This window comes from Pithys albifrons, chromosome 4 (genome assembly GCF_047495875.1).
Source record: "Pithys albifrons albifrons isolate INPA30051 chromosome 4, PitAlb_v1, whole genome shotgun sequence".
Taxonomy (NCBI): Eukaryota; Metazoa; Chordata; class Aves; order Passeriformes; family Thamnophilidae; genus Pithys; species Pithys albifrons.
The window spans coordinates 63,268,118-63,282,732 of NC_092461.1; the positions used below are offsets into that span (position 1 = coordinate 63,268,118).

The following is a 14,615-nucleotide window of genomic DNA, read 5'->3' on the forward strand; positions in this document are numbered from 1 at the left end:
TCAAGCTTCACTTTGTCTCGACTTTGAATTCAAATGTCACTCAACATATTTTGAAATGTACTACAATATGAGCAAGTAGCACTGATTAGCATTAGACATGATTTCTGTCTTAATCTGGGTGATATTTTGGCATTAAATTTTGTGCGGATGCACTGACTGTAGATAATACAGTGCTGATGTTCATTTGCTTGCAGTCATGTCTTGTATTGGTTTGATTAGACCGTATGGCTGGTTGATGACAAAACCTCATTGATTACATGTGGTCTGCTTCTCATTTCCAGTCAAGCTTTCTGTCTTAAGACATGAATAGTTTCATTAATGAGGTGAACTAAACATGTTGACAAGCATTCAAGCTAGTCTGGTTCTGGCATAATAGTGCCAGCATTATGGATTCACTCCCTGCAATCAATGAAAATCTGGTTATTCATTTAAATGAAAGCAGAATCAAAACCTATTGGTGTTCCTTTCATTTGATTATGCTCCCAAGAATATATCTAGTACAATTTCCTCCTACTTTAAGAGGCTATTATACTTTACAAGGAAGGACACCAATTGTTTATTCCAGATGTTAAAATCCCTCCTGCTCTGATAAAGAACTCCAAATGAGAAGAAAACATGACTAGCTAAAAGCTAGAACTTTAAAAAAAGTTCTAGATGTAAGTTAAATTTACTAGAATTTATACCAAGTCTTCCATAAAAAATGCAATTTTTTGATACCATATCAACTGTGTTAAATATTTGGAAAAATTGAAGTCAAATCTTCAGGATATTTCATTCTCATATTTACACTAGTCAGCTCTTGTCTTATCTTCTATTCTTCCTCAGTACCCAGTATCTTCTTCCCACTCTCCACCCTGGTCACGTTCTGGAAATGCATTTTCAATTCTTTTTGCCAGATATACACATTTTTGTATGCTACCCTTAGTCCAAGGATCAAAATCAATGGAGGAAGCCTCCCATCTGTCTTGTGACTGGAAATGGACATTTCCCCATCCCCTCCTCTGGACCTATTAATCTTACTCATTGATCTGCTTTAACACAATAGAAGCCAGTAGTGTGTCAGACATGGAAAAACCTGTACCAGCACTGGATGTTCGTCTTGGAGAGCAGCAAGAGCAGATCCACTCCCTGAAGGACAAGCTGGGACCTGTGGGTGAACACATTCCAGTGGCCTCCCCCAGACTGGACTAGGAAAAGGACAGGCTCTGCTGATAGTCCAGAGATGATGCAACAAGGCAATACTGAAGCAGCTCCAGGGTCCATCCAGAAGTGCAAGAACAAACAGCAGAAGATGGCACTAGGGACAGAGCTACCCATAGCCCAGGTTTCAAGGTCCACCAGGAGATGTGGCTGGAGACAATAGCTTCCCAGGCCTGAGTTGAAATGCTGCCCCAAATCCACTGGCCAGAGGTTACAGGGATGAGGCCAGTTAGGGCAATTAGGGCATTTTAGTGTCCTCAGAACACTGGCAGCTCCATAAAGGAAAACATATATGGAAATGGATGAGGGGGAGGGAGGGAAGGAAATCAAGTACTATGTGAGAAAGCAGTTTCAGAAAATTAGGAAAAACTGTGTGCAATTCTACTTGATTAGTATAAACCAATATGAGCATCATCTGTCCTGTTCCTGCATGACATAATGAGCTATAAAAACCCAGCAATGCAATCAAATACATAGTAAAAGTAAGTTTATGAGTAACATTTAAAAGGAAGTGTCTACTTTCAAAGCTTAGCAGACACATACTTTGGTGTGAGGCAAAGATACATTATCTATTTTGAATTGTGGACTCACCCTGTGTCTCATTTGACCTCTGACATGTAAGTGTAGTAAGTCCCTTGGCAGACATTTTCACTTCGAAATCATAACGATAGCAACACTTTCTCATGTAAGATGCAAAATTACTGGACAACCAAGTGTTACCATGGTGTAATTATCTTTCTCAGCAGTTGTTTCAAAGCACTGTTTATTCCCATTGTGCACATTGATCAAGAAAAGAATTATTTGGACTTTCTATCTGATGTATTCATGGCAGGAAAATCACAGAAATGAGGAGCACTGAAAAAAGAAACCTCACTTGTGATGGTAGAAAATAAGTCCATTTATGAAATCCTCTGGTTTCTTCTGCTGCTCAATACTTTGAAATGTTATATCTCCCTTCACAAAATTAGGGAGAAGAATATATAGGACAGAAGAAAAGAAAAATATCTTTCAAGTTTGGTTATCCAAAAATACTTGCATCCTCAACCTTCTCCTTGCTAGCTGATGAAAAACAAAAGGGATTTTAGAAATTGTAGTTGCTTTTGGTTCTGTCTCCACTGTTCCTCTCAGACTTTATCATAACCATGTAAAAATCAGAATTTTCTTCACAGAGATACAACTCTCAGCAACATCTAATATTTCCTACATATAATATTTATTTCCTATAAAAGAAACACTCAGTGCAACTCCTCAAACTCACGGCATCCCAACAGTAGATAGGACCTAGTTCCTAATCTTGTGAGGTGTTTTATTAGCCCAAGAAGCACAACACTCCACATTCTGCTTGTCAGATACCTGTGTGCACAGCAGTAAACAGATGATAAAAGCGACACAATTCTGTCTTCAGACAAGGAAATCCAGACACAGTGGATTTTTTGGAGCTTTCTGGAGCACTAATGGCACAATGAGGCCAGAAAGAAATCTTCATACCTATGTCTCTTCTGGCCTTCACAAAATAGGGCTGCCTAGGGCCAGGAATTACTGCTCATGTAGGGTTCAGTTTCCCATTGGTTATAAAGATATATTTTAATTACCAATAATGAACCTTGATTGGACCTGAGTCTCAGAAGAGATTCTTATTAAAAACATTTATTTCTAGAAGTTTTTGTTCTCCTGCAGCAGAATTTCTAGGGCAGCCACACTGAAAGGGTTAAAGACCCTCAAACCCCTCCCTCCCAATTTATTTCTTCCTTACAAATAAAGAGATTTGCAGTGGCCATATTATGAATAGTTTTATTTCTGTCTGGTTTTTTGTAATACATTGTTACCATTCCAGTATTTACTATGTAACTAAAAAAATATACCATATATCTAAAAGTACACAGTATTAGTTTTACCCATATTCAATATAGCAACTGATTCAAAGTATGCTACAAAGGCACTTTACAACTAAGGAAAGTGAAATTGAATCCATTTTCAAGGTTATTTAATTCCAAAGGTTACTTCTAACAAACTCAACTACCCACAGAGCTACTAGTTTGATTGCTTTCAAACAAAAGCAGACAGACATTCTGTGTATGGCTGTACTTACACATAGTATTTCAAAGCAGTGATGCTCTCTTGTGCTTAATGAGATGTTACAAAATATATTCTTCATTTGAAGAATGTGTGCAATACTCAATGCAGAAATTAAGTTCATTTTTAAAGTGTAACACAAGTATAACCAAATACATACACTATATACAGGGTGTTAAGTTAATAAGGTTGCTTAGTCTTTTAAATCTGGAGCATGGTACTACAGTTAGGACACACACACCCACAAAAGATGCCATGGATATTCCCCTGAAAGTCCAAACCTAAGTGCTGGAGTAAATATCCCAGCTACTTTGAACACTCAATTGGACTTTCAAACTGAAGCACAAGTTATTTCTAAAGTAGATTTCTCACATGGAAATGTAATTTTTGGAGTAAAACATTAGAAAAAAACCCCTTGATTAGCCTCTGCACAATCTGAAGTTTCTTAATGGTGTTAACATCTGCATGACTGTGCATGCTGCATATTCATTTATACATACTGAACAAAAACCAAACCCAGATCTTCTAGCAGGAAAAGGGAAACATTCAAAATAATAAATTTTCTTTAGGAAAACTTGATTTATATATACAGACTATATAGATATAAAAAACCCCTATACGATTGTCAGCATACAAAAATATGAATGCAGCATCTTTTTATACTTCAAATCGTAATGATAAAAAAATCCAGGTATACTGAGTCTGGTATGTGCTGCACATCTAATTTACCAATGCCAGGGTACTGCTGGAGTACCTGCATTTATCAGCAAGTACAGAGATAAAATCCATAAGGCAATGCATTAGCTCTTTTCATAATGTTAAAGAAAAGTGGTGCAAAATATGCTCAAAATGCTGGCAGACATATCCATGAAGGAGCTGTAAAACAAAGAGTATGGAAAAACATATACATTTTATATATATACATATATATATACACACTGCAGTTACTGTTTTTCCCATTTAATTGAAAATAAATGAAAGACACTTTCCTTTTTTGAGCATCATGCTTAACCATGATGTGTACACTCACATTCAGGCAATTGTCTTAAATACCTATTTATATATATATATATACACACACAACATCTGACAATGAATTAATAAAACATGTTTGCTTGTGAATTTCTCTGAGTAAAAACAGATCACTAAAACTGTTCCCTTTTTTCCATTAAAGGATTCTAACAAATGAAATTAAGTATGATTACTATAAATCCTTTTTGACTTAAGTTTAATTGTTTTGACTCTAAACCAGTAGAAGTTCTGACTACTGCTGACTGCATTAAAATAAGCAAATACAAACCAGTCCAAAAACCTGATGCATTTGCTAAAAACCAGTGCAATCTACCCAAAAAGTCACCAAAGATTGCAACACTCTCAACAGACATCAAGCTGGCTGGTTGCTTCTGTTGGCAGCAGGAATATTTCCTTTAAAACAGATATCTGAACACAAAGTTTGATTCTGAGAAACTAGACTATATACATTTTTATATTCATTTACATTTAGAATCTACAAGAAAAATAGGTGTTACAAAGGAACTAATTTGGGGAACCAGACAGAATAAATGCTCATTTCACCGAATAATATCCTGTTACTGATAGATGATGGTTACAAAGATAGGCCAAACACCATCAGCTCTACTTAAGATCAAAATCTAAGTTTTCTCCAAGGAGGAACTCTATGTCAACTCAACTGTTCCTTAGCCTGTAACCCTCCCTATCCAACTGTTAAACCACCTATACATCACCCACAGACTAGTCCTGAATCATGGTAGTATTTAGTAAATGTATGGCACAAGATGCCTCACTTTATTGCTGGAAGAATTGCACTTGTCTTGGAAGAAAAAGTAAAACTTACATACAGAATGCTTTCCCTAAAACAGTACAGCACATTTTTATAAAAATAAGCTGCATAACCTGTTTCTGTCAAAGCAAAGATTTAGAAGCTATAGGTAATACACTCCTTGTAAATCATCACTCTTGGTCATCTCTTCTTGTCACCTGTAAGTTTAAAAACTTATGAGAGGATAAACATACTGTGATGGGAATGGATTTTCTTTTTCCTCTGCAAATGCAGCTTGTATAAGGAACAAATACATCTTTTACATGTACCAAGCAAGATAAATAGCTTTAATAATGAATGTATATAAATTTATAATTTAAGATTGGGCTTATTAAAGGTCCAAATAATGTTATTAGAAGTCAGTGTGTTAGAACGTGCAGTATGCTCTAAAAACAGAGGGACAAGAAAAGCCGTTTGAAAAGCTGCACAATGTTTCAAGCAAACACGGGCTTCTGAAGAACATTTTGAGAAATTAGGCACTCACTTTTATTAGAGAGTCAGAGGGATGTTTATGCTCCATTTCCTCTGGAAATAGTTTGGACCCAACGATCTCAGAGGTCTTTTCCAGCCTAAATGAATCTGTGATTTTGCGTATTTCAGTGAAATCATATTTTTATGGACTACCTGTCATCCTGCAAACCACAACTTAAGTTTCTCAGCTCTTTGACACCAGCCTAACAGATACTTTGCTTTGCAGTATGAGTCACCAATAAATCTCATAATGCTGAATAGGTTTTTGAAAACTCTCTAGAAGGGGCAATAAAGAATAAAGAATGAAAAATTAGATACAAAAACAAGAGGTCAAGATTTTTGATGCACACTCATGAACACTAGCTAAAGAATCTGGCCAGTGACTGGCTTTTAACTATTTGTCCCATACAAGTGTCTATTATTCCATGCTTTCAACAACAAAATAAATTAGGGAATTACCATATTATATAAGGAGACCATTTTCAATGCTAAATAAAGTGATGACTAGTTACAATAATGCATGTGCAAGCAACAGGTTTTGTTCTCTAGGCTATTTTATATAATGCAGGATTAGCAGCTTCATATAGCTGCCAGCTGACTTCCCCTGTAGTAAATCAAAACTCGTGTGGGCAAACCTCACAGGAAGATGGGAGCTCCCAGGCAGCCTGACAGTGGCACACCCCTGGCAAGAGGCAGTTATGGCTCCTCTGTATTTCTGATGTCTCAACCAGCAGAAACTGAAACATTACTAATGCTTTTGCCTGGAGCAGGAATAACCGTAGCCAGTAATGCTGCTCTGCATAAAACACATCTCAAAGTATGAGATCCTGACTAGAATAACAAGTATAGAAAACTTGACTCTTTCTTATGTACAAACATTAGGTCATGCTAGACAAAAAAATAAGTCACTGAAAGTAAAAATTTGTTTTCTGATTTGGATTTTGTTTTGGTTTTGTGTATTATGTTTTTTTTTAATCAAAAAGATTATAGTCCAATGCCTTTCACTAACTATGAAAGAGAATAGACTTCAACGCACAAAGGTGAAGTTGTTACTAGAGTGTTCATTACTGCATGTTTGGCACAGTTTAGGACAAGTGTTTTATTCATATTAATACATACATATATACCTATTGAAATGTACATATATATCTGTGGATATATAAAAATATTTATTTTCTTAGCAAAGTTAACGTCTGTGTAAAAACATTAAGAATACTGAAAAAAGCAGGAGCTCTAATTCCTCCTTAGGAGAAAAGTAACAAGTTCCCTAAGTATCCCATATAAAAAACCGACTCTCTGCAAGAGCGCAGATCTGTTTGAATTCTCACTCATTTAATTGTGTATTAATATATTTATTGAAGTTTTCATAAATAATTAGATGATATGTAACAATTATATTGTGAAGTGCGATTGCTACAGCATAACTAGAGGCCTCTGTTGTACAAAAAATAAATTTTATTCAGACAGTATGTGTCTTACTCTAATGGAATGCATAGTTACTGCTACAAGTAAAATTATTTTAGAATACAATTTTTGTTTTAATGTGTTCATATATGAAACCTCACTTGGGGGCACTTTCTCTGAAAATTCTTTGGCCAAAAGAATGGCCAAATGCAGATAAATTTTCCCTGGGTCCTCTAAATAGTAAGTACAATTTCAAAACAAATTTATAACAATTAGCATTCCAAAGAACTGAAATGCTACACAACACAATTCTGACTAAATATGGGAAATGGTAGCATAAAACATCAAAACCCTGAACCATGCTTCAACTTAAACCAAAGACATTTCCAGTTAAACATAACAATACTGAATCATCCCTGCCTTATGTAGATTTGCTTGTGTAGTGCTATGGAAGAACATATACAAATCTGGAAAACTCTGAAATGCAGAGACACAATTATGTAAAACATCCACTAGACAGAGTCTGAAATTCAGCCTAAGGATGGATGAAGAACAGACTTACTTTTTTCCTTCATTACAATAGCAACTGAAAAAGGGCAGAACTTCACCTCATATGCTGTACAGGTACTCTTTTTAATGCCATACAGGTCCTCCTTCCAAAGCAGTGGGACAGCGCACTGCGTCAGACATGCCTGAGTTTAGTGATTACAAGCACACATTCATAGCAGCAGTCTGCCTGCAGCCATTAAAAACAAATGTGAGATCAGTTTTCCATCTCTAAACATCACTTACATCATGTCCTTAAAACAGTCATGTGAACATTCTGAGAAATTAGGACAGTGACAGGAAAAAAGGCTTTATCAAGTGCAAAGGGCCCCATATGAAGTGCATGCTCATTATCAAGGCTAGTTTCTGTAGGCTTTTATTCCTTTCACAAGAACACATTCTGTATGGTGTGCATTCTGTATAGTGAAGACATTACCTCTGAAAAAGACATTTGTTTTCAAGCCGCTGGCTATACCTATAATGTGGCTAAACAAGACACATTGAATGAATCTGATTCCAGTGTATAATTCCCAAGGAAGATTCCTGAACAACTAGAATAAGGCTGGAGTGCACAGATTTCAGAAATGCTTTTTGGAAGACATTTTTCAAAGCCAATTGAGAATATTTAGGGTGTTTCTTTCTTTATCCTGAGTAAAAGGTTTTTGTTTGGTTGTTTTCTGTTTCTTTTAATGTATTTATCAAAGCCCCAGGCACATACTGCTATAGTGCAGTTGGATTTTTGTCATATAGTCCCAGTATCCTAAAGGCCATGTTTTCCAGAGCAGTTCTCATTCTTCTCCAACAGGTGGTGGTGGCTGGCATAGCTTGTATAATCTGACAATGACAAAAAAACAAGGCAATTGTTACTCTGAGAGCTTGTTCATTATTAAGATGAGTAAATTTAAGGAATACAAACTAAACCTACATCTTCCTGCACTGCAAAACAAGACATACTGAAATCTGTTTATTACCATAAACACAAAATTAGTCAAATCTCCTTTGTGAGCATTACTGTTTACAACAAAAATGGAATAATTAAAATATGCATCTATAAACAGTCTTATAAAGACGTTTCAGAATAGTCAAATTTTTGTGTTTCTTCAGCGAAGATCCCTCCACTAATCCAATTACCAATTGTTGCCCTGAATTTCTGAACTGGAAAAGCTGCTCAGTGGCAGTCAAACCCCACTCTAAGAACAGTTCCCTGAAGAACTGATGCTGTCTGAAACACCTAAGACAGACGTCAGACTTGTGACACACCAGCATGAGGATTTTAAACTCTCTCTCTGTTTCCACATGGATGAAGTGCAGACCAGTAAAGTTTCTACCTCAATACAGTCTGAAATAGCCACTCCTTTTATAAAGGCTTTTGAACTTCTGTTAAACCCTTTTGCAAGGACTTGCTTATTAGCAAGTGTTTGAAACTTTATACCCTAATGTTAAAAATAAATGGCAATCATTCTGACCTCAAAGCCTCTGTTCTGTACTCTTATCCAGCATACAGTATTATCCCCTCTGCAACCTCAGTAATTAGAACTAGCAATAGACATGATCTCATTCAGAGGGCACATCTTATCCTCAGGGAACATGTATCATTGAAGGAATAACAAAGAACTGGCCACGTATGGCATGGGAAGGAGAAAAGGCATCAGAAGCCAGAAACAAAAAGACAGACACAACATGTGCATTATGAAGACACTGCTGTTGAAATATCATATAGACATAGCAGGTTTGGTAGGTCTGGCCCCAGGCAGGGCAGTGAGTCATCCAGTGACCTGGACACTAGGGATACTTAAGATACTCAGTATGACAAGGACATTTTGTAAATTTGCCTGCTAAATTTCAGACTAATTTATATGACTCCATTTTAACTAATCACAATTTTCTAAATTATGCTACAAATCAACACAGAAAAGAAAAATCCGAACATGTGTCCGGAATCCACAAACAATTCAAGATCAATGGGCTGGTGCCTTCTTGGCATGATATCTGCTACTGAAATGATGTGAGATGAGCACAAACGGCTTCCTCCATGAGTGTTGAAAGCCTTTGCAACATCCAGGCACATCTTGTCAGAAACATCATCCTGTGGCTATGCAAGAGCAGGGCAGGATAGCTGCTGTTCTCCAATTTCAGTTCCCTTAGGAGTTAAAACACGTGGGACACTGAAAACACATTATGGCCATGGGCTAAATAACTTTACTCTGAATCTCCCTGGAAGTGAATATCAAGCAATATTGTTTCTCAGTGGTAAGAACATGGAGAATCACCTCTGTAAGACAAACAGGAACTGCAAACCTGCTTTCCAATCTTCACCATATGTTCTGAAGATCATTGGGCTCTTCCACATGGTCATATGGCAGATTCAGAAACACAATCATTTAAGGTCACATTGTGCAGACACCAAAGTACTGGTTATGACCCATATATAAGGCAACACACATATATCTCATATTTTTATACTAATGAGAGAATAAGACAGTCTGATCTTTATACAGACAAGTATGCAGAGAAAAACAAACAGGGGTATCTAATTTCTATGGAACCATGTGCAGCAAAGCTCAGCCCCAAGTCATAAGGTTTCTGTATTCTTCAGGTTAAAATGGTAATCATTAAGTTTGTCTTCAAAACAAGTGATGTAGAGGAATTCTGAAGCAAACTAATAACAAGGCTGCATAAAGCCCTAAGGATTTAAAGTTGCTGAAGATGCTTTAGAGCAGAAACAGCCTGTTCTGGGTCAACATATATGGAACAATTATTTGAGATGGTACAAACAGATCAGCTGAGAAAACATAGAAACAGTGGCAGCTGTAGAGAACAGAGAACCCTGTCAAGCAATGTTAAATGAAACCAAGTGTAAAATGGTTTTCCAAGTAGAGAACTGAGAACCCATAGTATTGTTTAGCTATATATCAGAAGTATCACTCCTGCTGATGACTACTCAGACTTATCTGACATGCAGCTAATAATATACCATATAGTTTCAAACACTGAGGTCTGGGATATTCCTGTGACATTGCTGCTGCTGCTGACTGGCAAGTGTGCTGGGTGCATCTGTCTATTCTACGTTCTAGAAGCTGTCTCATTATTTTTCTTCAGCTTTTCAATGCTATACTGCGCGAGTTTCAGCTGGAAAGAGGTGATGTTTTCTTAAGCGATACAAAGCCAAAAAATGTCTCATTGCTAAGCTTTATTCTTTTCAAGAACCTAGATTTTTCCTATATCACCAAAGCTCTGAATCTAGATACACACTCTGTCATGTAGGGTGTGGGAAAAGTTTGGTTTGCAACAATTCTTTGTCTGTCTCCAGATTTATGCCATGAAGGAGTCCATTGCAGGTTCAAACCATATTGTTCATAATATGAAAAGACTTATCACAGCTTTTAATGTAATAAAATGTTAATTTATTGCCATAGGTTCTCATAATGCAAGAAAGGTCACAGAATTTTGGGCCTGGACTGCCTGTTAGCTGATCACTACTGTGAAAAAGGAAGCCCTTATCTGCTGCTAAGGACAATGACTATATTTGCCAATGGATTTACTCTGGAATCAGTATTTTATTGAATGTTGCTTAATTTCCTTTCCGGTGCATGTAAGATGCATGTATGCTACAATATATAGGCTAGTAAGCAACTGAATAGTAGCTGCTACTTAGATGTACTCATAACTTGTGCACTTATGGTACACCCCTTCTCTAGAATCAGTAAGCACAGGCACAGAACAACATGTGGTGATCTGTTGCAAACAAGTTAGGAGCAATAGCCTGATTCCCTATTAGGCGAAACCGGGACACTTGAGAAAAGGGGAGCAAGTTTTCGAAGATCCAGTTCTTGGTCAGCAGTGCTCAGAGCACAGAAGACAGTCTTTCTGTGAGGCTGTAGATATCATGTGTGTTCATTCATGTCATTACCTCTATCAGGTTTTACTAATTCCATGTTTCCTTACTGAAATTTAAACACTGCAGTGGGTCAGTTATGCATTTCACATATCCGTTTAGCTCTGTTAAGCTTTCAATGTGTTATCATTAGTCAACAAAAAATATTGTGTTTTAAATTGGTAAAAACCTGTCTAAATTAGAGCTGGATTACAAAAACCACTTTAGGATCAAATTAAGAACATGGTTGTTTGGTTATTTTCATTTATAAGTATTGTGCTTGTTAAGAAACATTTCAAGTACCTGCAATCCATCACAGCATTAAAAAGCTGGATAAATATAGAACAGTCCATTTTTCATTCTAATGGATGTTTCAGAAAGAGACAAAGAAAGATTACATCATCTCTAAACATAACTAGAACACGATTTTGCAGAGATACTGTGGTACAGTATTTCATTAAAATGGGGTTAAGGATTTAGCTAGGAGGATTTCCCCAAAACCCCTAAACATTACAAGTGATGAAGGACTTACTTCAGTGTTTTCATAATTAACATGAACTAGGTTTTATTTTTCAAAATTGAGCATGTTTTGAAGTGCTACATAGCCTGAATTTTTGCAACTAATTACATGAAGTAAAATTGTATGGCTAAGAGCACAATTGATTTTATGCACATTAAGCCAAATCTTACCAATTAGAGCACAATATAGTCAATGTTTCTGCTAGCTTTTGAGTACCCAGGACTGATTTTGGCACAAGCTAGAAAAAACATGTCCTTGGACACAAAGAATCAGTTACCTTGGCACAGACTGTGGCGTTCGATCCCTCACTCCTAAATTCTTGGCTGTGTTTTGTACTCTTGCACCCTTTGAAAGAAAAACAACAGTTTGGTTTCATTTATTCCAATACAAGCTAGAAAATTTTCTGAGCTTTCTATATGAACATAACTATTGATTACAATTAATTAATACATATGTTCCATCTCCCAAAATGGCTATCATCTCCTAAGGTGGGGAACAAGTTAAAGCAGCACATTAATTCTCAATGTAGACAAATATGCAGAAAAGAAACAAAAATCTACTTGTCACATCTTGCTAATATAACAGACATTCATTAAAAAATAACATTTAAGGTTTAAAACAATCCAAGCATATCTTGTTCCCATTTGTTTGATTTTTGTCACCATTCATAGATAAAGTCATGGATAAAGTTCTTTTCTGAAATGCCACTTATTTTCTATCAACTTCTGAATAAACAAATTTTACACATTATTTCCTATGAATAGCTTTCTAGTTTAAACTATAAAAATGGCCTAAATTGAGGCATTAAGTAAGGGTTAGAAAAATGCAGGTCCTGATCTTCCTTTATAATAAAAGAACCACAAGTAAAAAAAAAATCAAATGGGCAGGAACTTCCCAAGACTGTTTAGTCCAACACCCCTGCTTATAGCAGGCTCAACTAAAAATCTTGGTCTCTCTGTACCTCAAGTGATCCTTTTAAAAGCAATAATGAAAGTAATTTTGTCTCACTGACTCATCCATCAAGGAGGAAGTTGATAAAACATGCACAATGTTCACATAGGTGAGAGTGAAAAACACAGACTCTTCTGCAAACAAACATCCCAAAGAACTTAGTAAAATTAATTTTTAAATTATGAGGTCTAGCTTTTAAAGTGCAGTTTTGTTACAGTAGTCATCATAAAGAATACTATGTTTTCTATCATTTTAAAGAATATAGAAACTACTTTTTCACTACTCTCCGTTTATTTCTCCTTCTGTACTACCTGAATTCAGGACCAAATAATAGAACAAAAATATATAATCTCAGAATTCTTACAGTGAGATATTGATTGATGTGAAGCATCAAAGATAATTCACACTCCTAACAGAGCTGTCGAGCCAGAGTCACATGAATGTCAAAGAGGTAAAACCATTGGTTCAATACATAGAATAACACTAGGCCTTCCATTTGACTGAAATCAGGTACCCACGTAATTAAGGTATTAATTTACTGCTATGAGCTCAAAGGGAAGATGAAAAAGGCTGGTTGCTTACACACAGGAAGGTCCTCAGAGTTTATGTACATTAACATGTGCCACACAAAAAAAATACTGTGTCCTTACATATTTTGTAGGAACAAAAAATAGTCGTAAAGATAGAAAAAAATAACTAGAATACCTACAAAACTGAAAGAATATAAAATTGTTTCACTAGAGCTGCATCTAGCTCAGTAAGCCTGTCTCTGACAAAGAAACATGACTACAGAGCATGACAAACATGTATTTGCCCAGAAACTCCTCCAGAATTCAATCATTAGTCATTCAATACTCCCTGTGTTCAGCAGCAATGATGTATTTAATCAATTTCAATGATTCTCTTCTTTCTCTTATCATCTTGAACCTATTAGGATATTCACACCACTAACCTTTTTGTGAAAAGAGAACCACATCTTTGGCACAATCTTAGTTTGTTATGTCAAGGATCATAGAATGGTTTGGGTTGGTGAATCTTAAAGACCATCTAGTTCCAGCCCCTCTGCCGTGGGCAGGGGCACCTTCTCCCAGACCAGGTTGCTCAAAGCCCTACCTAACTTGTCCCTGAACACTTCTAGGGATGTGGCATCCACACCTTCTATGGGCAACCTGTTCCAGTCCCTGACAGTGAAAAATTTCTTCTAAACCTAAAGATTAATTTTTTTTTTCTAAATTAAAGGACCAATCTAAGCCCACTCTCTTTCATTTTAAAGCCACTACCCCTTGTCCTATCACTACATACCCTTTAGTTCTGCACTGGTGAGGACAATGGTCAGTCCCTACCCATGACACATGTTCTTTTGAAGACTGTCATATTCTCCTTCACTCATGAACCTGACCAATCCTAGATTATTATGTCCATCTATTCTGTCTGTAAACCATTCCCAACCACTAATAACTTTTTTATTACCTTCTCTGAACCTTTTCCATTATGCTATATCTTTTTGTAAGGGATAAGAACATCACATAGTTCAAAATTCAGGGTCATGACAGCGTGATTCCTACTTTGTTACCTATCTCTGCCCAAACCATTGTAACGTCTGCTTTACTCATAGCTAATAAGAACTGAGCTGATGTTTTCTGTCATATCCTGAGGTCCTGAACATGAAATGGAATGGCAACTTCACAGTCAATTATTTTGAATGTGAATTTAGGGTTCGGATTTTCCCCAGCGTA

General features: G+C 36.4%; 1 protein-coding gene across 3 annotated transcripts in view; it reads right to left on the minus strand.

The window, feature by feature from the left end:
• Window positions 1–2,971: 2,971 nt before the first annotated feature.
• PREX2 (phosphatidylinositol-3,4,5-trisphosphate dependent Rac exchange factor 2) overlaps window positions 2,972–14,615 on the minus strand; it is a 180,054-nt gene continuing 168,410 nt past the window's right edge. For all 3 annotated transcript variants that reach the window (XM_071554395.1, XM_071554396.1, XM_071554394.1), the window contains 2 exons: window positions 12,206–12,273; window positions 2,972–8,368 (listed from right to left, as the gene is read on the minus strand). In XM_071554395.1, the coding sequence (XP_071410496.1) occupies window positions 8,323–8,368; window positions 12,206–12,273 (114 nt within the window). In that variant the 3' untranslated portion in view covers window positions 2,972–8,322. The remainder of the gene's footprint in view (window positions 8,369–12,205; window positions 12,274–14,615) is intronic.